The 25,941-nt window shown below is 45.2% G+C and overlaps 1 protein-coding gene across 2 annotated transcripts in view; it reads left to right on the top strand.

Moving 5' to 3' along the window:
* Positions 1-24,946, top strand: part of SLC16A5 (solute carrier family 16 member 5) — a 123,116-nt gene extending 98,170 nt beyond the window's left edge. For both annotated transcript variants that reach the window (XM_073588033.1, XM_073588032.1), the window contains exons 5-6: positions 18,580-19,392; positions 20,041-24,946. In XM_073588033.1, the coding sequence (XP_073444134.1) occupies positions 18,580-19,392; positions 20,041-20,276 (1,049 nt within the window). In that variant the 3' untranslated portion in view covers positions 20,277-24,946. The remainder of the gene's footprint in view (positions 1-18,579; positions 19,393-20,040) is intronic.
* The last annotated feature ends 995 nt before the right edge of the window (positions 24,947-25,941 follow it).

Genomic DNA, 25,941 nt, shown 5'->3' with positions numbered 1-25,941 from the left:
TTTAGCCCACCCGAGCACTTTGGGCTACCTAGCCCCGACTAAAGCTACCAGGAACTATCCCTGCCTTACACCCAGCTAACCCCTCCTACAGTTAACCATTTACACAAATGAACTCTTGTTCATACACAAAGTACACCTATAATACCCCCATCTAGTGAGCAAACTTGTACACTACACTTCCCCTAATCATATGCAGATCTACATAACAGATTTTGTACACATCATTACGAGCCGACAATATATACACAATTGTACAAATATACACACTAAATTGGGGCAAGTTTGGAGGTTCAGGACAATTTCTGTAACCCCCTTTACAGTATCCCTTCCTTTTTCCAATGGTCGTCCCTGACCATAACTTACACAAACTTTATTTCTACAAACGAATACTCCACGTAGGGAGGATAATGTTTTTTACATTCTACGGTATTTATAAGCGGGTGCCCGAAGACAGTCCATCTGTTTACACAATCAGTCCACAGATATGTTGTCTTTAAGGGAGGTGTATGGCACAGTCCCGTGCCCCATGTGCAGGATACCTGGTCCTAGAACGCAGTCTATTGCTGCAGCCGCACCTGGTTCATTAGTCTAAGGACTCATTGTTCCAAAAAGGAAAAAGTCCTGCTTATCCAGCAGAAGAGCACAACAACAAAAAATTTCCATCCCCAATGTCCACTCCTGGCCGCTCCGGCCACATTGCTCCTGACTCTGGGAGCGTATCAGGGCTCCTTTGCCCGTAGATACGCAGAACAGTCCCGCATTCTCATAATTGCAACAAGCACAAATTCACAATTCTCAGCAGGCAATATACAATTCAATGGCACGCATCCCGTGCCACTTTATCATCAGTGTTTCATGCCCGTGTGCAAGCTGAAGTGGACTCTGCAGCCACGCAGAGTCCATGGGCTGCCAGGATGCAGCAGAGGCAGTGTTGGGGGAAGTAGAAACATGGGGAGGTAAATCAAAAAAGAAAAAAATAGAATGGCACTAAGAAACAGTCTACTTACTGGTGGAGTTGGTGGACTCTGAGTCAGCAACACTTTCCAGGGTGAAAGCACGGTAATAAAGGTGCTTGCTTGAAGAAGCATACATGAGGCGATCCAAAAAATAAGGAAAAAAGCAGCACGCTCCGTTTAACTGTATCATAAAAAACCTAAATCCTTAATTTCAGAAAAGCATACATGGACAAAGTTTATAAGGGCAGTGGAAGCGTGTTTAACGTGAAACGGCCGTAGTCCTGTTTCTTGCCTGCATGCCTGCACTTATCCTGCCTTCATAAACCTTGTCCATGTATGCTTTTCTGAAATAAAGGACTTAGGTTTTTTATGATATGGTTAAACGGAGTGTGCTGCTTTTTTCCTTATTTTTTTAAACCTGGGGAGCCAACTGCTCCTGACTTGGGCCCGCATATAACTATAGGCCGCTATCCTCCAGACACAATGTCACCGCAACCGCATAAGTAGCCCCTAGGGCAGACCTCCTTGAAGGAGACCCAGTCCCCTTCCAATAGGGGTCTCCCATGTTTCACATAGGCAGCGTTGACATAAATTCTATCATCAGTTCCTACCTCCGGTATAAAGCCGTATCCTTGCTCCACGTTTCGGTAAACTAGCTGCCCATGAGAGCAGCGCCCAGCCATAGCGCCCTCCCTGTATTGGTGCACCTGGGTCCAAATTTCTTTTTCCCACTGCTTCTTTCTAGCGATAATGTCCCCAATCCAGATGGACTGGCCAGTGGTGTGGGACGGACCCTGTACCGCTGTGCATACCCGAGGAGTGCCCACCTCCATACTTGCGCCCGACATAGACCTGGCCTCCTGTCCCTGATGACTGTGGGACAAATCAAGGGGCTCACCCATGGGACAGAGGGCCAAGGGACACCTTGGCCTGGCGAGGTACAAGGCCGCGGCAAGTACCAGCTGTCCGGTGTCAAGGGCCGCGCCCGTCCCGCAAATGTTGTATCCTTCCATGGACGCTGCTGCGCACTCTGGCTTCAGCTGACGTAGTGCCGACTCGGCCTTCACTTCTGATTCAGGCTCCTCTAGGGCCATCATGGGTTCTGGTCCCCGCTGCTGCTGTAACGCTGACCTCAGGTGAAAAGGTTCCGCCTTCCGGTGATGCTTCTGCTCTTGTTGTGGTGGAAGCTCCGGCTCGGCACTTTCTTCCGGTGAAGGTTCTTTCTGGGCGGACGCTGTGTCCGGCACTAGGCGTTGATGCTCCCGGTGATGTGATGACTCGGCCTTTGGCAGCCGCCGGTGACTCTCTTCCGCAGAGGGCAGGTAACCTGTAACAGTGTCATCTTCACATCTGGGCTGGGTTCTTTCCTCCTCCTGTCTCCATTTCAATTATACGTGGCCTATGCCTCCGCAGTGACGAGTGCAGGAGTGGTACATCATTGCCGGCACCGTATCTCATAATGACGTCTTGCAGCTGCACACAGGATTTTCTTTTGGGCCCCACTCGTTCCAGGGTGGGGTCGCTTCCAGCCTGTCCACCCATTTCCTTGTAACCTGTTGTAAGGGGTGGGTTCTTCTCAGACGCACCCAGCAGGGGCGGGCACCATGGTTAGGCCACACTCTGCCAGACAACTTCTCCATCAGGATGCCCACGAGGGGAGGGATCAGAGTTGTTGTCCCTCAATTGCACGCCATTTTCTGCCGTCTTTAGAGCCGCCATCATCATGCCAGTCTCATTAAAGGTTTTTCATAAGTCCAATGTATCATTCACATCATCCACGGGTTTCTCACGCAGCACAGTTTCGGCATCTTGCCAAGTTGGAGGTCAACCAGGGCCGTAGTCGTGGCTGAGTTCATTGGGCCTTGTGCGCCCGACTTTCCAATACATAAAAATCACACTCCACTATCAGCTTACATGCCTCTCGGTCCCAGCAGAAATTAGAGAGAAGTACAGTGTGCCTGGTAACTGGCAGAGAGCGAGGTGCCGAGCGCATCGTGACCGTGAGTATAGCGCACGTGCCACATAAAGAAAACCAGGTGCTGGACAGACCTTTGCGGCCCACCTTACCAGCATATACCTGCCCGCCCACAGTGGACCCTGATAGTGCTGCGGCAAATACAAGTCCAATGTATCAGTCACATCCAGCATTTCAGTAGTATCCACAATTACTTCATCTCTTTCATTTCTGGTCACATCATTCACATCATCCATGGGTTTCACACACAGCACGGTTTCGGCATCTTGCCAACTACGCCAAGTTGGAGGTCAGCCAGGGCCGTAGTCGTGGCTGAGTTCATGGGGCCTTGTGCACCCTGGCCTTACAATATATAAAAATCACACTCCACTATCAGCTTACTTGCCTCTCGGTCCCTTGCATTGTCGGGGTCTGTTCTCATTTCTTTATGGTCACCTCCAGCCACATCTGAATCCAGAGACACAGTCCAGGTGCAACTCAAAACGTAAAACTTTACCTTCATGACTTCGCAGCACATCCAGATTTGTTACATTTTCGAAAGCTTGTACGTTACACATTACTTTGTCTTTCTCTGCACTCCTCTCCTTGTCACACTGCACGTTCCTGGGTCAGACCATTTCCAATGGCTCCTCAGCGTCCTCCCTGGCCAGCCTCACTGCATACGGGTGTTCCCTCAGCAGTTTTGCCCGGTTCAGAGGGCATCAGCCCAAGCAATGACCTGCCACATGGTGAGTGACCTGCCCTGCTGTGCTGCCTCTGACTTCTCCTGTATTCCAAGTTCCTGTAGATGCTGTCGCTGCTATATCTGAGGCTATGCTGTCCCACTGACTCTGGATGGCTGGGTTCCTCCTTAAATGTTATGGGGCGCTGAGTAGCTTGTGTATTTAGCCCTCTCGAGCACTTTGGGCTACCAAGCCCCGACTGAAGCTACCAGGAACTATCCCTGTCATTCACCCAGCTAACCCCTCCTACGGATAACCACTTACACGAATGAATTCTTGTCCTACACTAAGCACAACTATAATACCCCCATCTAGTGATCAAACTTGTACACTACACTTCCCCTAATCATATACATATATATCTAATATATAAAGCTCAAGTGTGTGTATGTGTGTATGTCCGGGATTGGCATCCGCACCGTCGCAGCTACAGCCACAAAATTTGGCACAGTCAAACGTCTGGACCCCGAGAGTGTCCTAGGCTATGTTGTGAGGTGAAATTTTAACCCCGCGCGTTCCAATTCACCAAACAATTTGTCCCTATCTACATAATGGGGAAAAAGTGTGTGTGTCAAGCCCCGCCCCTCATTATGATATCATAATGGTTGCCATGGCGACGCTGATGTCATCATAGGTTGCAAGCCCCGCTGCTCATTATGATGTCATAATGGTTTATTATGGGATGGAGGATGTGTGATGGGTATATGGGCACTGGACTATGGGATGGCGGATATGTATGATGGGTATATGGGCACGGGACTATAGGATGGAGGATATGTATGATGGTTATATGGGCACGGGACTATGGGATGGAGGATAATTATAATTTGCTATAACTAACCACAGTTAGTTACTATGCCCGGGCAGTGCTGGGCTCTTCAGCTAGTATAATATACAGTATATCTTTGCGACCGGTCATTAATTTTCTTGTTTTTTCCCCTTTTTCTTTCCTCAGTTTAGTTCTATTTTACACAAGCACAGTATTTAAATTGATTTATATTGATTGTAGCTTTATTTTTATTCATTCACTCATGATTTGCGAATGCACAAGGTTCTAATTGGCACATCACTGTTTTCTGCTGTTCAGTAACACACACACTTTGAGTGTGATAATTCTTTTCACTTTTTTTCATATATTTATATAATTTTTTTTACTGAATTAATTCATTGTTGTGTCCACATATACACATTTCTTACACTTTATCTCATCATATATTTTTTCTTGTCACACTGCCAGTATAGTATTGGTGCCTTTGTCCTTTTTTACTATCTATAATTGTGCAATACATATATATAACCTGAGTTATTTGGCTTTATGATTGATTAAATTTTATAATAATTGTTACTTATATTAACATCATTTGCTGAAATTTGCCGCTATCTTTTTGTCCGTGTTGGCACCTCGTCTTATTTGTAATGCTACATTTTACCTTCACTAATAAAGGTATTTTAGCCATATATCTTGTCCCACTATTTCTTTACCCTTGTTCGGTGTTTCCCTCTTTGCTTTTTGCACTGACTCAATTGAAGTCAATGTGTGGAAAACACTAAAAATTAGCACAAAGAATTGACATGCTGCAGGAAAAAACCGCACACCAAATACTCAAAGAAAATTCACTGATCGTGTGGACAACACTTCAGGATTGTCATTGAATTAGCTTGCATAAGGATTCCATAGCGTTTTTAGCCCATTTCCGCTCTGAAAAAAACGCTGTGAAAACGCACCATGTGCCCATAGCCAGATAGTGCCCAAATAAAACCACATGCATGGGATAAATACTGCCACACCACGACCACACAAAAGACTACCCGCTCATAATCACCAAATACTACATACAAGGGACAAATACCTACACATCATGACAAGACCACATATTATTTCCACAGTGATCAAATACTACATACAGTGGGTACGAAAATTATTCAGACCCCTTTAAGTTTTTTCACTGTTTCATTGCAGTCATTTGGTAAATTCAAAAAAGTTTTTTTTCTCATTAATGTACACTCTGCACCCCATCTTGACTGAAAAAAAAACAAATGTAGAATTTTTGCAAATGTATTAAAATAGAAGAACTGAAATATCACATTGTCATAAGTGTTAGGTGCCAAGGTTCTCCCACTGCACAGGGGGAATCTCAAGCCATGCACTTGCAGGCTCCCATTCCTCTACAGCCGCAGAGGTTCCTGCTCAGCGGAGACGTCGGTCCCAGCGTCTTGCCCAGGCTAATGTTAGGCGTCTGGTTGCTACTCCAGGCTCAGCTATTGTACCTTGCATGAGTCAGCGGTGAGCAGATGCTCCTGGGACTAAGTCCTGCTTTTCTCCTACTGAGCATGCCCACGGGACGACTTCTCATTGGAGGTCAGAGGTCACATGCTCAGGTCCTATTGCAGCTCAGATTGGGCCATCAGGAAGGTCCTGGAAGGCTGTGTCTATAAAAGGACCGCACAGAGTGTTGTATGCACTTGTATGAATGTCTTTTATACCACCATATAGCATCCGCCATTACCAAGCAGCAGTTTACCACCTCTGCACGGTGGACCCGGGCTGCGAACGCACCTTACTATCATCTATATTATTTGGTGCGTTCCACCAGCTCTAACAATAAGTATTCAGACCCTTTGCCCAGGATTGAGTAGAAGCATCCTTTTGAGCTAGTACAGCCATGAGTCTTCTTGGGAATGATGCAACAAGTTTTTCACACCTGCATTTGGGGATCCTCTGCCATTCTTCCTTGCAGATCCTCTCCGGTTCCGTCAGGTTGAAAGGTGAATATTGGTGGACAGCCATTTTCTCTAGTCACCTTCCATGACAGCCATGTCAGAGGATGTCTCCCCGCCCTAATGGGGGACAGGAAATGCACAAGAGGTTAAATAACCCTACCCTTCCTACTACCTCCAGTGTTTTTCCTGTCCCCTATGGGGCATGAAGAGGTCCGGATAGTGCTGCCGTGGCCGGCAACCGGAAGCACTGCTCCCGTCTCCGCTTCGGCGAGACTCGGGACCCCTGTCAGCCTCTCCTGCGCCCCTCTGCGGGGTAAAGCGAGGCGGTGATGTGCGGCTGGGGTTCTCTGTGAGCTCCCCGGCGTCGTCCTCCCCATGCGGCAGGCGCACGTGCGTACCGGAAGTGACTGAGGGACCGGCGCTGAACTTCCAGTTTTGCCTCCCTCCTGCGTTCCTGGCTGGAACGCTTTTGCGGCCGGTACTACCGGGCCTCCGATAGCTTCCCGGGCCCCCGTTAGCGCTGGCTCTACCAACCCCCCCCCCCAGCATCACCACCGACCAGCCGCTAAGCAAGAGGCTGGACCGGGACCAAGGGGGCGGAGCCAGCAACCCCAAACGGGGTGGGGGAATGGGACGGCCGCTGAACAGCTGAAGAATCAGCTGTGAGGAGGGGTGATTGGAATGACCCCCATCTGTGGACCAGGGGATGAGGAGCATAAAACACGCTGGATGGACCTTGGCTATTAAAACCCTGGTCTGGGTGCGTCCAGGTAAGGCCATTTTCTGTACATGACTGTGACAGACTGACCATGGACGGCGATAAGCCCTCACGATCTGCTTCTGCGGAGCCCAGTGCTCACCCTCCTTCTGTAAGTAGCGGGGTGGGCCCCCCTTTATTCTGTCCGGGTGGTCTCTGAGGTGACTTAGTATGCCTTCTCTCTCTGTTTTAGGGAGACAAGGCCCCTGACCCTATAAAGAAACCGAGCCGCAAGTGTGTGTGGTACCAAACTTCCCTCGGCATATAAGAAGAAGCTATGTCAGCCCTGCACGGATGACGTAATACGTGCAGAGCAGCCCTCCCTACTGGACAGTATAAAAATCCTCATCAAACAAGAAGTCCAAACTTATATGATGACTGTTGCCCAGACCCCGACGCCACAGCCCCCTCCTACTAGAAAAAGGAAAGCGGCCCCTGTGGAATCTGACTCTGACTCGGACGAAAATGATACCTCTAATTCAGAGGATGCGTGGGAAAATGAGAGTTCCACTTCCGCCCACAAACCCGATAACAAAAGATACTACTTCTCGTCTGAAGATATGGGGGATTTAGTAAATATGGTAAGGGGCACTATGGGATTGGAGGCGGAAGTGGAATGCTCTATTCAGGATGAAATGTTTGGGGGACTGAAGCCCAAAGACCAAAAGGGGTTTCCCAGTCACGAAAACATCCGAAACCTGGCTATGCAGGAATTGGGCCCTCCCCGAGAAGGGACTTAGGCCTCTTTCACACATCAGGTTTTCGCCGTCAGGAGCGATCCGGCGCTTTTGACAAAAACCGGATCCGGCGAAATGCAATGCCGGATCCAGTTTCCCCCCCATTGACTTGCATTTGCGCCGGATCGCGCCGGATGGCCATGCGTTTCATCCGGTTTTCGCCGGATCCGGCAATGTGTCTCAATCCGGCGTCTGGAAAAAACGGCTACTGTAACGTTTTTTGTCTCCGGCGAAAAAGCCGGACGCGCCGGTTCCGGCGCGTCCGGCTTTTTCACACAATGAAAGCCTATGAGCGCCGCAATGCGCCGGATCCGGTTTTTTTGGTCTGAGCATGCTCAGTAGCTCTGCCCACAAGACACATATATAAAAGCAAGACAGTGGGACCCTCAGCCACACCCAACATGCCACCCAAGACAGCAACCAGGCGCAGGAGAAGGCAGGAGACCACTGCAGCACCATCAGCACCACCACCACGCCAAATGGAGCAGCAAATGGAACATGCTGAGGAGGGGAGTCCAGCAGCAGATGAGAGACGGTAATTATCAAATCCCCCATTCCTCCAAACTAGGGCCATGGAATATCAAGATATTCATTGGCCCTTTGTTTCTCTTTATTCAACAGCCGCCCAAGAGATGCAGCAGCAGCAGCACTGGCAGCAGCTGTAACACCACCCACAGGCATGGAGTCTGGCCAGCAGGAAGACAGCACATCTTCTTCTGGGAGCCCTCCCTCTCATCGTCAGCGTTTGACGGTAAGTTTTTATTTCCAAAATCCATCATCTCTGTAATATATGTCTATTCATTGCCTTTTATTTCAAAACAGGAATCACAAGATGAAGAGGAGCTCCCAGAAGAAGAAGGAAGGGGTGGACAGACACCTGGAGTGGGCTCACAATTGGTAAGTTTTTGGCATCAAACGCAGAAACACAACATCACACTACACACAACACATAGAAAACAATGTTATGCAGACCACACACAGCAAACAAATGCCTACATCCAAAGACATAACATTTTTTGTTTTCTTCTCTAGTCTTCCCAATCTGGTGCTCGGCCAAGAGGTCCTCCCAGTGCCTCCCAGGGTCGTCGGCGACAGCAACGCGGCGGTCACCAGCGTGTAAGTATAAATATTTTTGCTTTGTTTTTTTGCACTTTTTATTTCATTTCTTTTGTGGAGGCTAATTATGTTATTTTTGTCTTTTTCTTTAACAGCCTTCACAGCGTGCTCCCGACTCTGACGGTGAGGATGGAGGAATCGATGTGGACCACCTCATCGATCTCGTCAGAGAAAGGGAGCCGCTCTGGAATATGGCTGACCTCCGCCACGCTGACCTGATCGTTACCCGACGACTCTGGGAGGAAATCTGTTCGCTCCTTGTGGACCGCTGGGAGGACCTCGATGCTCGGGCCCAGATTAAAGAGCGTAAGTATATACAGTTACCGGTTGCTTGATGTAAACCAGTGTTTCCCGAACAACAGTCCTCGTGGTCCCCACGGATCATGTGTTCAGGATTTCTATTTACTATGAAAATCCTGAAATCATGACCCCTGGGGACCATGAGGACTGGAGTTTGGGAAACACTGATGTTGTATACTAACCATTCCTTTCTCGTTTCAGGGGACAGAATTGTGAAGCGGTGGCGGTCTGTGAGGGATCGTTTCAAGAAGGAGTTCAATAAAGAGATGCGGGCCTCGAGTGGATCTGGAGGACGCAGGAGCAAGTACAAGTACGCACAAGCCCTGTCGTTCCTCCGGGATACAATGGTCACCAGAAGGTAAATATTACACACCACATGTGAAAAAAAATGTTTCGATGTAACAATATTTTTTCAGCCAGGGCCATGCCATGTCACTTTTTTAATTGTTTTTTTTTCTCTTTATTCCACAGCACGGTGAGCAGCACTCGGGAGCCTGCACGGTTGGACCCTTCTGAGGCGATCCCTGAGGAGACCGGCACCGAGGGACACTTCGACCGCCCCGGTACATCTGCACCTTCACAGCCTTCCCACACATTCGACCCCTCTGTCCCATCCACCAGCACAGGAGCATCGTGGCCGCCTACATTACATGAAGCTGCTGGTGAGGAGATCGCTTTCCCTTTACCCCACCCTTCTGCCCCTGCCACCTCTAGTACACCTGCGGGTACTGGGCGGCAGCTGCAGAGGGGTCAGGAAAAGACTTATGCGCCAGAGTTCTTGCATCTGAATGCATCTTTCCAGAACTGTCTAAAAGTCTTGTCAGAGCAAATCTCCGCAGGCTTTCAGCAGATCAACTCCAGCATTCTGGAGGTGAAGACACTTCTGCAAACCATGCATTCAGAAGCAAGATCTTCGCCAAACCACACCTTTTTCAGGTCTGCTGTGGAGCGCATGGAAACGCTATCTCCTACCCAGCAGATGCATGTAATGCATTCATGCCACGGTGCTCTCCAGCACGTTACCTCCCAACCTCCTCTTCCCACCCCAGTAGTTCCTCCACCTGCACCCCCTCCAGCCACTTTCCATCCTCCCCCTCCTATTACATACCATCCACCTCCCCAGTACCAGCAACCTCCCCAGTACCAGCAACCTCCCCAGTACCAGACATCTCCCCACTTCCAGCAACCTGCCCCATACCAAACTCCTTCCCCATACAACTTGCCATCAACATCATCTGCTCCTACAGTCCCTGCCCAACCCTCCACTCCACCGCCCACCACCTCTTCTGCCTCCCACATGTCCACCCATTCTGTAGCTTTTTCCACACCTTCACCTCTAACTGTTCCTTCCCCACCACGATCCCAGTCCTCTCTCCACACTCCCAGTGTCGAAGTGTCCCGCAGCCCCTCCAGCAGTATTTCCACCCCACACTACACAGATTTGTAATGTGTGTTTTTTAATAAAAATGACCAGTTTTATGGTTTCAAAGCTTTACTAAAAAAGTTTACTAAATTTAAAAACAGTTTACTAAAAAAAACATTTTTCAATAAAAGTTAAATTATTTTACACTGGTTGTCTGTCATTTCTTTCTGCGGCCAAAAAGGTTAAATACAGGGTATTTAAAAGGTAAAATGGTATTCAAAACTAGGTATATAACTGTGGGTAAATTTTAGCTTTTTGCCACAGTTGTGTTCCTGGTTGTGTTTGAAGCAAAGTATTTCACCTAAAAAGTTGTGTTTATTGTTGGTGATTTCCTAACAATGTACACAACTTTTGTTAAAAGGTGAAATACTTTGCATAAAACACAACCAGGTACACACCTGTGGCCTAAAGCTAAAAATAGTAAGACCATGACAAGATAGCCAACTTTGGTTGGCAAAGGTATATACTGTTGGTACAGAAGGTACACAATTTTGGTTAAGGGCACAAATCTTTCACACTCTGTCATCCTGCCAGTGTACTCTGCCTTGAGGTGACATAAAGTATAGTGCAAAATTGTCCCTCATTACTGAAACCATCACAGAACTTCTAGTGGTAATGTCATGGTAATCTTGCAAGGTGGTTTCTTCAGAGGTGTCCTCAATGGAAATGGGTTCCTTGCAGATAACAAAATTGTGGAGTACCACGCAAGCTTTGATCACCTCGTCCACAGTTTCTGTCTTGAGGTTGATCGCAGTCAATAGGACCCGCCATTTGGCTGTCAGAATACCAAAGGTACATTCAACCATTCTTCTTGCTCTTGTGAGGCGGTAATTAAAAATGCGTTTTGTTCTTGACAATCCTCTGCTACTGTACGGTTTCAAAAGGTGTTCTGACAGCTGGAAGGCTTCATCCCCTACACAGACAAATGGCATAGGTGGACCAGATGTTTGCGGCAGCGATCTAGGGGGTGGGAACTGGAAGGTGTTTCCATACAGTTTACGCCCCATGGCAGACAGTTTGAAAACTTGAGAGTCATTGGAGCGGCCATAGGCCCCAATATCAACAGCAATAAATTTGTATTCCGCGTCAGCGATGGCCATGAGGACAATTGAAAAATATTTCTTGTAATTGAAATATTCCGATCCCGATCCGGCTGGCTTTACAATGCGGATATGTTTCCCGTCCACAGCGCCCAAGCAGTTGGGAAACTGACATATCTGTTGAAACTTTTCTGAAATTCAATCCACCTCTCTGTTGTGGGCTCTGGTAAAAACTCTTCAGCTAAGGAGTCCCACAGTGCACGGCATGTGTACTTCACTATTCCAGATATGGTGGAAATCCCGAGTCTGTACTGGAAATGCAGTGACGAAAGGGATTCTCCAGTTACAAGAAATCTGTGGGGAATTAAAAAACAATCAATTAGTTTTAAATCACAGCATTACATACCAAAACTCAGCTATAACACTTGGAGATACAAACTACCACCAACAAGATTGCAGTGAAAGTGTGCTCTGATGCGAGCATATCCAATAAATGTGGCTTACCTTAAAGTCACCATCAGACGCTCTGCGGGTGAAACAGAGAAGCGGCAATAGGTGTCTGCTTTACTTATGAGGTGTGCAATGCGCTCCACCAAGTAATCAAAATTCTCCATTTTCATCCGAACATATCCAAAAAATTTATCCGGGTTTCGTCGAAGGTCCATGCAGAGTGTAGAATAGACCCCACGCGTCATTCTCTTGGCTGTGATGGGGTGGATCCACAAACGTCGTCTACGATGCCTGATGCGCTGCTGTCTCGCTCTCTCCTTCTCCAGAACAATCACCCTCAAACGATTCGCCTCCGCTGTAAAATCCGCCAAATTCTTCAAAATATTTCCAATGACAACATCCATCTTCGCCAGTAACTTGCTCTTCTCTCCAACCTGCACTTTCTCCTCTACAACCTGTCAAAGAAGGGCTGTAGGAACACGCTATATATAGTTTTCCAGTAGCCAATCCCGTTCGGAAGGCCACAAGGGGTGTTTTTAAAAACCGGATCCGGCGTAATCCGTCGAAAAACGGATCGAAAAACGGATGAACCGGATGAGACGGATCCGGTTTTGTCTGTCAAGAACAAGACGGATCCGGCAGAAAAACGGATCCGTCACATCCGGTTTTATGAAATATTTGCCGGATCCGGCGCTCCGGCACGACGCCGGATCGCGCCTGACGCCGAAAACCTGATGTGTGAAAGTAGCCTTAGTGTCCCCTCAGATCTGAGAAATCGGTTTCCCTTAGATGGAGATTGCTCCATATGGGAGGTTCCTAAAGTGGACGTGCAGGTGTCCAGGGTAACTAAGAGAACGGCTCTTCCATTCGAAGATTCATCTCAGCTCAAGGATCCCATGGATCAGAAAACTGAGAGCCTGCTCAGGAAATCCTGGGATGCCTCCACAATCCTGCTTAAGGCAAATATAGCCTCTACGTGTGTAGCCAGGTCCCTATTTCGCTGGCTGCGTACGCTGGAAGACCACCTCACTCAGGGGACTTCCAGGGAAGAAATCCTTGACTCTCTTCCCCTATTACAGAAAGCAACAGGGTTCCTAGCTGATGCTTCTGCTGAATCCATATGAGTAGCAGCAAAGTCTGCAGTCCTCTCCAGCTCAGCCAGAAGAACACTGGCTGAAATCCTGGAGAAGAGACTATACGTCAAAAACAAAACTCTGTGCGATTCCCTTCCAGGGAAATTATGTATTTGGCCCAGCTCTGGATGACATCCTGGAGAAAGCCACGGATAAGAAGAAGTCGCTTCCAGAACAAAAGAAACCTAGGAGACGATTTTTTGGTCCCCCCCGTGATCAGCCTTCCCAGTGAGATTTCAAAGGGAAGGGCAAAACGGGCCGATGGAGTAATCCAAAAGGAGGTAAGGGCAGAAATATTCTGCCCCCCCCCCCAACAACAACATAACCCTACGGACAACCAATGACAGTATTCCGGTCGGGGATCGACTGTCGAATTTCAAAGATCAGTGGCAGTCCATAACCTCAAACCAATGGGTTCTTCGCCCCATTCGCGATGGACTGAGATTGGAATTCGAAAAGTCCTCCCCCTCAATGACTGAGAATAACCTCCCTAAAGGCGCACCTCCAAAGATCCTTGCTGTCAGACATAAAAACACTTCTGCATGCAATAGCAATCTCCCCAGTTCCACAACAGGAGATAGGCAGAGGCCACTACTCTCGCCTCTTCGTAATGGTAAAACCCTCAGGGAAGCACAGGGTTATAATAAACTTAAAGCCCTTGAACCAAGTGGTGAAGTACAGACGATTCAAGATGGAGTCTGTCAAGTCAGCAATCCCCCTCATAGGACAAAATTGGGTGATGGCCACAATAGACCTGAGGGACGCTTACTATCACGTCCCGATTCATCCAGACCACAGGAGATTCCTCAGGTTTGCGTTGTCCCAGGGGCCCCAGGTCAACCACTACCAGTTCAACGTCCTGCCGATTGGGGTGGATTCCCAACCTGGAGAAATCAGACCTTCATTCCTCTGCAAGGAAAAAGTTCTTGGGGATACTCCTGGACTCAGAAAAGCTAACATCTTTTCTACCCAGGGAATGACAACTCGACCTTGTTCAGAGAGTCTCCAAGTTCAGAGACCAGAGGGCACCAACCCTGAGAGACTCAATGTCCATCCTAGGTTCGCTTACAGCGTGCATCCAAGCCGTCTCCTGGGCTCAAGCCCATACTTGGAACCTTCAGTCCTATGTACTCCGGTGTTCGAAGAAATATCAGAATACACTGACCAAGAGAACCCCTCTTCCCAGACATGTGAAGGTGTCCCTCCTATGGTGGCTGAACTACCAGAATCTACAGTGGGGTGTCAGCTGGGATTAGCTCCCATTGAAAATCGTCATCACAGACGCTAGTCAGAGAGGCTGGGGTGCTATAGTGGAGAAATCACACTTCCAGGGAGTATGGCCCCCAGACGTCAGAGCCAGCTCCTCAAATGTGAGAGAACTGAAAGCTGTAGAAGAAGCGTTGAAGGCAGCGTCAACCCTTGTCCAAAATCATCATGTACGTATCTGTTCAGACAATATGACTACAGTGTCCTATATCAATCACCAAGGAGGCAAGAAATTCTTCAACCTAAGATTGGTGGCTGCAAGAATTTTTTCTTGGGCGGATAAACATCTGCTGTCCATATCAGCAGTACATCTAAGGGCAGACTTCCTCAGCAGGAAGGATGTTCATCCCGGGGAATGGAGCCTAGACCAAACAGTTTTTCTTGTCTCTGGTGTCAAGGTGGGGAAATCCCGATGTGGACCTTTTTGCCAGCGGTCAAAACGCAAAGGTGGAAACGTTTTTTTTCCCTCAGTCCCACCGACGGAGCGTGGGAAGTAGATGCCTTCTCCCATCCGTGGCAGTTCGATCTGGCTTACGCCTTCCCTCCGATTCCCATGATAGCGAGAACACTGCAGAAAATACGGGCAGAGCAAGTCACTACAATCCTAGTGGCTCCCTTGTGGCCAGGGAGAAGTTGGTTCGGAGCCATACGAAACATGGCTCAGGAAGGTCCAATACTTCTGCCCCAGAGGGCCAATCTCCTTCACCAGGGCCCTCTACTGCACCCAGACCCGCACAAAATGAACCTTGCGGCCTGGCTACTGAAGCCGGAATTCCAAAGGGTAAAGGCCTATCCGAAAAAGTAATCCAAACTATACAGAAGAGTAGGAAGCCAGTGACTAACGCCATTTACGGGAAGGTTTGGAAGAAGTTCTCATCTTGGTGTTCCCCAAATGCTCCAGATCCCTTCCATCCCAATATCGCACAGATCTTAGAGTTTCTTTAAGACGGCCTAGATCTGAGGCTCACACCTAGTACTTTAAAGGTTCAGGTGTCATCCCTTAGTTCATTCTACGACCAAGATCTGGCAGGCCATCCATGGATCAAGCGATTCATAACCTCAGCATCTAGGATCCGTCCCAGACTCCGTAGTCAGGTCCCCCTGGGACTTGAACCTAGTTCTCAGGGGCTTGACTAGGGAGCCATTTGAACCACTGTCATCCACGACTCTGAAAAACTTAACGCTAAAAACTGTGTTCCTGATAGCAATTACTACCGCAAGGTGCATAGGAGAATTGCAGGCCCTTTCAATACAGGAGCCATACTTAACCATCACGGAGGATAGCATCATCCTGAGGTTAGATCCCTCCTTTATGCCTCAGGTATTCTCAAATTTTCATAGGTTCCAGGACATTGTCTTGCCTTCCTTCTGTCCAAACCCCTCCAACACGAAGGAAGTGTTTTTACAACCTCGACGTCTGTAGAGTAGTTCTCTTCTACCTCCAGCAGACGGAGAGCTGGAGGATTGACCAGAATTTATTCATTCAAATTTCCGGTCGGAATAGAGGCAAAAAGGCGGCAAAAAATACAATCGCGAATTGGATCAAGCAAGCTATCAGCCTCGCCTACTCGTCACAGTATGTTCCCCCTCCTACATCTTTGAAAGCCCACTCTACTCGTTCAGTATCAACATCGTGGGCAGAAAGAGGGGATGCATCTTCTGAGCAGATATGCAGAGCCGCCACCTGGACATCTGTCCATACATTCAACAGACATTATAGACTAAATTTCAACAGGGATTTATCGTTTGGCAGACGTGTTCTGCAGGCTGTTGTCCCTCCCTAAGAAATTATTTGTTGGTATTCCTCCGATATGGCTGTCGTGGAAGGTGACTAGAGAAAATAGAATTAGTCTTACCGGTAATTCGGTTTCTAGGAACCTTCCACGACAGCACTAATTTCCCTCCATATCTGATACTCTACTGGATGCTTCCTGCACTTTGGTGGTAACTATGCATACTAGTGTGTACCGAAAAAACACTTGAGGTAGTAGGAAGGGGAGTATTATTTAACCTCTTGTGCAATTCCTGGTCCCTATTAGGGCGGGGAGACATCCTCCAATATGGCTGTCGTGGAAGGTTCCTAGAAACCGAATTACCGGTAAGAATAATTCTATTTTCAGGTCTCTCCAGAGATGCTCAGAGATTCAGATGCTCACCAGGGGTCTGAATACTTTCCGTACCCAATGTACAAGGGACAAATACCGCCATACCATGACCAGACCACATATTAATGCCAAATAATGATGAAATTAAACCACATACAAGGGATAAATACTGCCATACCATGACTAGTAAAATATAATACAGGCTCCCACACAGTAACTGTTGCTAATCCTGGCCCCTTATTGTAATAATGTCCTCCATCCAGTAATTCCTCCATCTTGGCCCCTTACTGTAATAATGTCCAACATCATAGTCCCCTTTGTCCCACATCCTGCCACTCTTTTGTAATACACACAAAAAAAATTATTCTTGCCTCTCCGTGCTCCCATGGCATCCTCTTCTTTCTCCATATGCGTTGCAGAAGAGGCTGGCAGCTGACGTAGGCAGCTTTCTGTACTGCACTCCGGTGAAACTGGCGGGCCACCGATCAAGGCACTACTCTTTGCCGATTCTGGAAACCGGCGGTAATGTTAGTAAGCGGTTCACCGGAACCAATAAAAGGCAGCTGAATCCTACCCCTGAGTTTAGATTCTAAAAACCTGCTGAGGGATTCCTTTTAACATTGCATTGAGTAGAAGAAGCTTTTTAATTAATTTATCTATACATGGTAATCACTGATAAAATACTCATACGGACACACTGACCAAACCATGATGACACTTGGACTGTTATATGCATATGTGAAAATTTGATGTCTAAATGAGGCCTTAATCTAAAGAACAAATAATGTTTCTGGGTACATGACACATTGACCAAACATTAATGAAAATTGGAACAAAAACTCTGATGACACTCTGAACTTTTTTTGCATGAAAAATCAAAGATGTCTGAATGAAGCCTTAGGCCGGGGTCACACTGGCGAGGAATACGGCCGAGTGAGAGGCGCTAAAAGCACGCATTAGACACGGACCAATGATTCTCTATGGGGTCCCTCGCACCAGCTGTATATTTCTCATCCGTATTCTACGGTCCGTGCCAATCGCAGCATGCTGCGATTGTCAGCGTACTACGGCCGTAGTACGCCAATGCAAGTCTATGGGTGCGCAAAAAATACGGATTACACACGGACCACACATGTGACTTGCGAGAAATACGCACCAGGTGTCTTTTAGAAAAGCTGGCAATTCAGTGCGCTATACAGTAAACTCACACTGACAGTTTTAATAAAGAAACGAAAGAATAGATATATACACATAGAATACATATATATATATATATATATATATATATATATATATATATATATGCATTCTATGTGTCTATATCTAATCTTTGGTTTCTGTTAGAAACCCTGTCATAGGGCTCCATTATATGTCCATTTTGCAAGCCTGCGAGAAAATCTCGCCATATGGATGCCATACGGATTACATACGGATGCTGACATGCGCAAAATACGCGACCGCACCTTGCTTACGGATGACCTACGGAGCACTATTTAGGGGTCATTCATCCGGATTTCGCCTGTAAACTACGGACCGTATTTTGCGCTGGTTAGTGTGACCCCGGCCTTACTGCGTTTCTCAGTTTAGAAAAAAATGTAATTACCTGTACAGAAAACGTATGAACAGCAATTTACAATCTGACAAATTAAAGTTGCATGCTTCACAGAACACAATTGACAAGATTTTCTTCTACAGTTTTACAGTTTTATCGTATGGTTTATTTAAGCTTTTGAAAAATCTTCATTTTTTTTAGCACTTTCTACTATGATTTTGACACTTTTATATTTGCTTCCCCCCCAAATAATCTTAGTATTTTCAAGACTCTTTTTAATTAAAGGAAATAATGACGTATTCTATTTTGTTTTGTTTTTCTCACAGGTTTGGGACTTTGTTTTTGTTTCCAAGCAGCAGTCACAGTACTTGGATACTACTTTATCAAGCGTAGGACTTTGGCAAATGCTTTGGCATCCTCAGGGGCCTCAATAGGCATGGCTCTTTGGCCTATTGCATCCCAGCACCTTTTGGAGTCCATGGGATGGAAAGGTTCCTTTATGATCTTTGGTGGAGTGCTGCTAAACTGTTGCGTTTGTGGTGCAATGATGAGGCCAGTTAAAGCTCCACCAGCTGTTTCTAGTAAGGATGGATCCTCATCAACAGCCAATGGAGTAAACCATGACACTGCAGAATTGGAACATGGTAAAGGTCTACAAAGATACATGGCTTTTGATCTGCTACTTCGGCATAGACGATACCAGATTTATACAATAGGGGTCACCTGGCTGGTTTTAGGCTTTGTCTTGCCACTTTTCTACTTCGTACCATATGCCAACAGCAGTGGCTTTGAAGATTCAACATCTGCACTTTTGCTCTCTTTAATTGGGTTTATTAATATTTTTGCACGTCCAGTGGCCGGACTTGTGTCTCAGCAGCGGATATTTTCTGGCAAACTTATTTACCTATTTAGTGGAGCAGTGATTGCGAATGGACTTAGCAACCTAGTGTGTGCAATTTTTGTGTCCTTTCCAGCCCTCATTGTTTATTGCATCCTCTATGGCCTCTCTATGAGTGTAATTGGATCACTTATATTCCAAGTACTGATGGATATTGTTGGCATGAAACGATTTCCTGCAGCTTTTGGACTTTTTACAATACTGGAAAGTGTTACAATCTTGCTGGGACCACCGCTGGCAGGTAGGCAAAAATGAAAAGGCAATTTTATGTTAATTTTATTCGGTGATTCAGGAAACCCATAGGTCCTATTGGTTAGAGGAAGCAAAAATGGTATCGTACGCTTCTATTCTTTTTGTATAGAGGAACAGAATCTTGTACCCCTCACGATACTCACAACTCTTCTGATACTTTTTTTTCACTCCTCTATCTGAAGTCTTGGAGGAAGCACCTGGTCATGGCTGGTTTTATGGTGAAATGATGTTCTTTCCACCTCCAGATTATGGCCCCAGCAGTGCTCACTGGAACCTTCAGTAGCTTATAAATTCTTCTGTAACCAATGGGATCAGTATGTTTTGCAACAACAAGGTTGTGAAGGTCTTGAGACAGCTCACTGGTTTTACCCACCATGAGATGTTTCTTGTGTGGCATTTTGGTAATGAGATACTTTTTTATAGACCATCAATTGAACTAGTTGATAATATTTTTCACTAAGTGGCAGGATTGCTTTCTAATTACTCATGTTACCGACATCTGGTAAGAATTTCATGTCAATATTGCCTTTAGAAATATATTTACTTAGAAAATTGGTGACATGTTAATACTTATTTAACCCGCTGTATATACACTAGTATCTGAATTAATGCTCATGTCTGTTTTTTTATTCCACAGGTTTGCTGGTGGACATCACTGGTCAATATAATCTAGTATTCTACTTCACATGTATAGCTGTCACCTCATCTGGACTTTTTATGTTCTTGGCATCTTACATACTTGATAAAAAAGAAGGAAAGACTAAAAAAAAAATTTATAACCCAAGTGACACTGTCGGGACTACTAATCATCAAAATATTATTTATCGCCCAGCGACGAAACAAGAGGATTTTGTAATGAGTGACAATTTCTGAATAATGTCCCACCAATCCTCTCACTAATAGAATTTTATCAGGGAAAATGAGAGACCAAAGTATCCATGAAATCCTATGTGTCGTACCTCCACTCACATGTCTGTGAGGTGAAACGCCATGGAGAAAAGGCTGTTCTCTCTGGGCCCTGATCTGTTTGGGGATGAATGCCATGTGGCTCATAAAAAGGCAACACAAGTATTGGATAAAGTCCATATAGTGCAATAAATTGAGGTACAATACTATATAAAGTAAAACAAAGAATAGGTGTTACCATTGGAAAAGGCTCACCCACAAACCTGTAGCAATTTCACTTCATGTTACAAATTTCCATCACAAGACAGTGTTACATTTTTATTATCTTAAGAAATTGCTGCCAAGTGCTGTCAAGATGAAGACTCTTCGGCTTGTTTCATCTACAACAGCTGATGTCTGGAATGTCCTTGTTAAAAAGGTATTCTCAAGTTTGGAAGTTATCAGCTATCAAGTTGATAAGGGATAACGACCAGATCACTGGGGTCTGACCACTGGGACTCCCTCCAATCTCATAAACCAGGGCTCTGAAGAGCTGCATTCGGTTGGTCTTTGGCATTCTCATTAATCAATGGAGTGGCAGTGTTCATGATTGACTACACGCCCCAGTTCTTGGGAACAGTGGGGATCTCAGTGGTCCAAACCCTAGCCAAAGGTGAATAGCTACCAAACTGAGACAACTCCTTTAAAGTCTGAAGTAAAGACAAAGCTTTGGACTATAAAATGTCAATGAAAATGCTAAACAAATGTAGAGAGAGAAATTATATGTATGCTATATAATACATTATACATGCAGTATATTAGTCAAAACTTAAGGGGATATTCCCAAGTTATGAAATTGGTATAGTTAGATAAAGGCAGTCAATTGCAAGCTTGATTTTTTCTTTTTCATGCTGTCTATCTGCTTTCATTCTTGTGTTATGAGAGCGTTTAGCTTGCATACTGTATAGCTTATTGCTAGGGAGCTCAAGCACCAGGGCCTGGCCAAATGTGCGCAGCACTTAGTCCAGGCTGAGGGGCTAAATCATGAGTTACCAGTTCTCCTAATCACTGCTTTCACTTTCTTGAGCTGTGTCCTTGTTCAAAGGTCCTGTTATCCACATGTGCAATTATTGTGCAACAGTGTAGACTTCAGAATGAGCACTGCACTGCAGACTTGCACATGTCAGAGCAGCATATAGGATGAAGCTACTGAATCCAAACTGTCACTCAAGGAGAAGTGCCTGCCAGTCCTCCCCATCACAGCAACAAAGAAGTGAAAGATACTGGAGAGATTTTTATATTACTCTGTTTGCCAATGCCAAATTGTCCTTTAACTTTCCAGGTCTTGATGAGGCAAAGTTTAACAATTCTGGAAAAGTAGTAAATCTGCTATTGACAAGTTTAAAAATAAAAAAAGCTTGACATTACTGCCGAGGCTCCTCTATTATACTTACAAGAGTAAAACCAAAAGACCTGACATGACCTTAGTTTTGAAAATCCAGTGCCTATAATATGTCACTACTGGAGTCATCTACTCTTCTTCTATGTTCTTATATAGGAATGTGCCTCACGCATTTGTAGACCTAGCCGATAGCAAATCTACTACAATGTGCTCTGTAAGAAATGATAGACTCTATTTCATCAAGTTCTGGGTGGTTCAGTTAGCTGCAGTTTAATTGCTTAGATGCCAAAGTCGCCCCTCTGCAATGTGACTTGCCCCGCTATGACAGTATAGATAGGTTAATATTACCCTAAAACAGAAATAAGCAATTTATTGCAACAAAGTACTCTGGGGAATGAGTTAGAATACATATATTTTATATAATCTGACTTAAAGGGGTATTCTCATGATATTTGCTTTAATTAGTTTCACAGCATGAAAATAAGCATGTTTGCAATTGACTTGCTTTTTTATCTGCTGTTATTTTCCTGCAATGAAAGCTTTTATCTTACATGGTGTTCAGCTTGTTTCCAAACAGATCAACCAACAGTGTGTGGCCAAGTGAGTGCAGTAGATAACAAGAGTCTATCGGCACAGAATAACTGTTCAAACCAACTACACGCACCTGGTGCAGGCTTGGCATGGCTAAACATTTAAGTGCACCTTATCACCTATTTTCCCTTTGAATTCACTCCCTCCCCCACCTTACCCACTTATTTGACAGCTCTGGCTTCATAGAGCCAACAAAGGGCAGAGCTAAATGGAAACTAGATGAGAAGGTGCACTTAAATGATAGGCCGTGCCAAGGCTGCACGGTGGTTTGAACAGACACTCTGTGCTAACAACCCTTCTCTTTGAGTTTAAAGACAGTCTAACCCCTAACATTCAAGTCTGCTCTCTCCAGCTCATTGATTTCTATACAGAAGTTAGCTGCTCACCTACCTTCCCCTCAACTCCTGACAAGTTGCTGTTATAAATCTTGCAAAATCAGCAGCCCCCACTATTGTCAACCTTAAAAGCAGGTCATCTATTCATGGCTCTCACTGCCTGGAGCTGTGTGCTTGTTCAAAAGCACCATGGATATGTAACTACAGTGATGGCAGTGTAGACTCGGAAAAATCCACTGATATCTGAATGTGCTGAGTTTCATAGTTCTATTAATACAGATCTACTGCTCAGCAGAACAGTCACAGGAGAGCCTGCCCTGCCAGAAACCAGGATGGAATGAGACTGCAGTTGTGAGCTGCTCAAGAGACAACTGGAGAATACCCATTTAACTGGCTACAAGCTAGTGATTTACATAGAAATGCACTTAAAAACTCATTTTTAATTAATAGGTAATTTTTTGATGACACATTCCTTTTACGTAATTTTTTTTATATAACTTTTTGTTTGTTTTTCACAGTGGCCTCTAGGCATAAGTCATACTTCCTGTACTTTCAGGAAGCCAAGTGGATATTAGCAGCAAGAGACCAGTAGACTAACACAGACCATACTTGGTTTTATTGGAGTAGGCAAAGAGCATGCTCTGATTAGGGCAAAGGTGATAGTTCAGGGAGGAGGAAGAGATGTGCTGTAAAATCACCTGTGAATACTGGATAGTGTGATCTCTACTGTGCATGCAGGAATTACCTTTCCATGTAATCCTGCCTGTGATCATGAGGCGGCAGAAAAGTCTTCTGTACAAATCAGCGACTGTGAGTCTAAACTAGGCTGACTGGCAGGTTTGGAAATTGTAAGATTTCTGTTTGGTTTTTTTTAATAACCTAGATAGGGGTACCTGAACTTTAAAAGAAACTTTTATCAAACATTTTTGAACATCCATTTACCATAAAATTATGATGTAAATAATTTTCTGAGGATACATTTCCTTTAACAAAACTGTGCCTTTTCTTTGTTTAGGCCATCAATATTAGTTTGTGGGGGTCTAATTCCCACGGCCCAATGATTACTTGTAAGGGCTTGGGGAAGTTAAGCTGATTTGCCGGATCACCTTTTCAACATCTGAAATCTTCATCCAAAGTAGATTTGAAATGAATGTTATTCTTGTATCTAATGTAGCGAGAATGTAATCAGTAATATACAGTACATGCCACAACAGCTATGTTCACACTGAACTATGCTAATTATTATCCATTTACTTCCGAGAAACAGGATGTGATTATGTAACTAAACAAACATTGTAATGGCTGTTTTACAGGGTCAAACTGAGAATGAAAACATTTTTATTACTATGATTTTAATGCAATATAATGCAATATGAAACGTCATAGTCACATAAAGTGCAATACTAATCAAAGACAGTAGAATGACACTAAATTCTGGGTCATACAAAGTCATGGGGTCTAATAACTCTAATCACAATAGACCTCTGTTAGATTTATTTCCACGTTCACAGCCCAGTGCACTAATTTGCAGCAATAGGTATTTATGGTGGATATTTAGATCAGTATTTCTGCTAGCAATGATCTTGTATTACAATTCTAAAGTACCATAGGTTGGGTTAGATTATAAATCTGCTCATTTACGCAAATCACGTCCTTTAATACACTTTGCATATGACCTACTGACAAGAGTAAGTCAGGGAGGTGACAGTAGTTTTAAGCACCATCCTGGAAACAATAATAGTTGTCATAAGTCATGATTAAGTATGTGAAATACATTAAAGTGAATCTGTCACCAGCCACACCACTGAATGGCAGCTTTCTGCCTATGCACAGTGTACACAGAAAGCAGCCAATTGGTGGTGGGGAGGGTGTCATACAGAGGAAAAACGTGATAATGGTCCATGTGACAGGGTTGTACCACAACCTATTTTTTTTTTTTTAAACTAATTACAATGCTAGAAAACACAAATATTAAGCTGTACTTGCCTTACCAATCCACACACCCGTGCCAAGACATTCCCATTCTCCCACTGGTCTTTCTTGTTCTGGGTCCAGTGATGCAGCACTAACACATGTGCCAGCTGTAGCTAAGTATTGACTGTAGTGGATGCGGGTCAGCACATCTGCTGCCATAGTTGTGGCCATTGATTGACTGCAGTGGTCTTATGTCGACATGTCATTGCTGAAGCAGAAAGTACGGGGGACCGAGAAATCCTTGGTATTGGAAAGATAGTTAAACATATTTAACTATTTATCGCATTCTTCGATTTTTTTAAATTTCTATGTGATTGGACAATCATTTTAGCAGTCATAACCTTGGAGACCATGGGTAGGAGCACACCTAACAAAAAAAATTGTGCCTGTGACTTGAAAGGGTGTTCAGGATTATATTTCGTTATAGGCCCAGAGATCTAAAATAATAAACACAGCTGTTAATCTCCCTTCACAGGTCCAGTGATGCTGATCCACCGCTGCCTCCAGTCTTTATGTGCAGGCTGCAGTGGTGAGGTTACAGCTACAGCACATGTGACCGCTGAAGCCAAATGGAAAGCTCAGTGGCTCGTGTGACTACTTTGGCCCAGCTGCTGAGCTCCGTGACTGGCTGCAGCTGTCAAGTGTGCTGTAGTCATGACATAACCACTGCAGCCTGTAAACCAAGGCAGTGGTGGAGAAGCATCACTGGACCGGCAGAGGGAGTGCAACAGCTGAGTTTATTTTCGACCCATAGTGGAAAAATAATATCCTGGACATCTCCTTTTGAGGATTATCCAAGCAGTAACATGCATATGACATGATGATTTTTTTTTTTTTAAAAGGGGTCTTGCATTTTTTTGAGATGTGAGCATAGGTGTCGTTATTTATCTGCCCTATTTGTTGGCATTTCATTGTAGAATATATAATAATCTGTAAATTTGCTTGTCTGTTCCCAGTTAGGGGTCACACTTATGTGGAAAGATGTTAATTTATCACATACTCTTGACTTTTATTTTTAGAATTCTACAGTGTACTGATATATATATACTAGCTGAAGAGCCCGGCGCTGCCCGGGCATAGTAACTAACTGTGGTTAGTTATAGCAAATTATAATTATCCTCCATCCCTTAGTGCCGTGCCCATATACCCATCATACATATCCACGATCCCATAGGGCCGTGCCCATATACCCATCATACATATCCTCCATCCCATAGTCCCATGCCAATATACCCATCACACATATCCACGATCCCATAGGCCCGTGCCCATATACCCATCATACATATCCTCCATCCCATAGTCCCATGCCAATATACCCATCATACATATTCTCCATGCCATAGTCCCA

Source organism: Dendrobates tinctorius, unplaced genomic scaffold (genome assembly GCF_039654945.1).
Source record: "Dendrobates tinctorius isolate UK_male_01 unplaced genomic scaffold, ASM3965494v1 ptg000103l, whole genome shotgun sequence".
NCBI lineage: Eukaryota > Metazoa > Chordata > Amphibia > Anura > Dendrobatidae > Dendrobates > Dendrobates tinctorius.
This window is presented reverse-complemented; position numbering and strand designations above follow the sequence as displayed.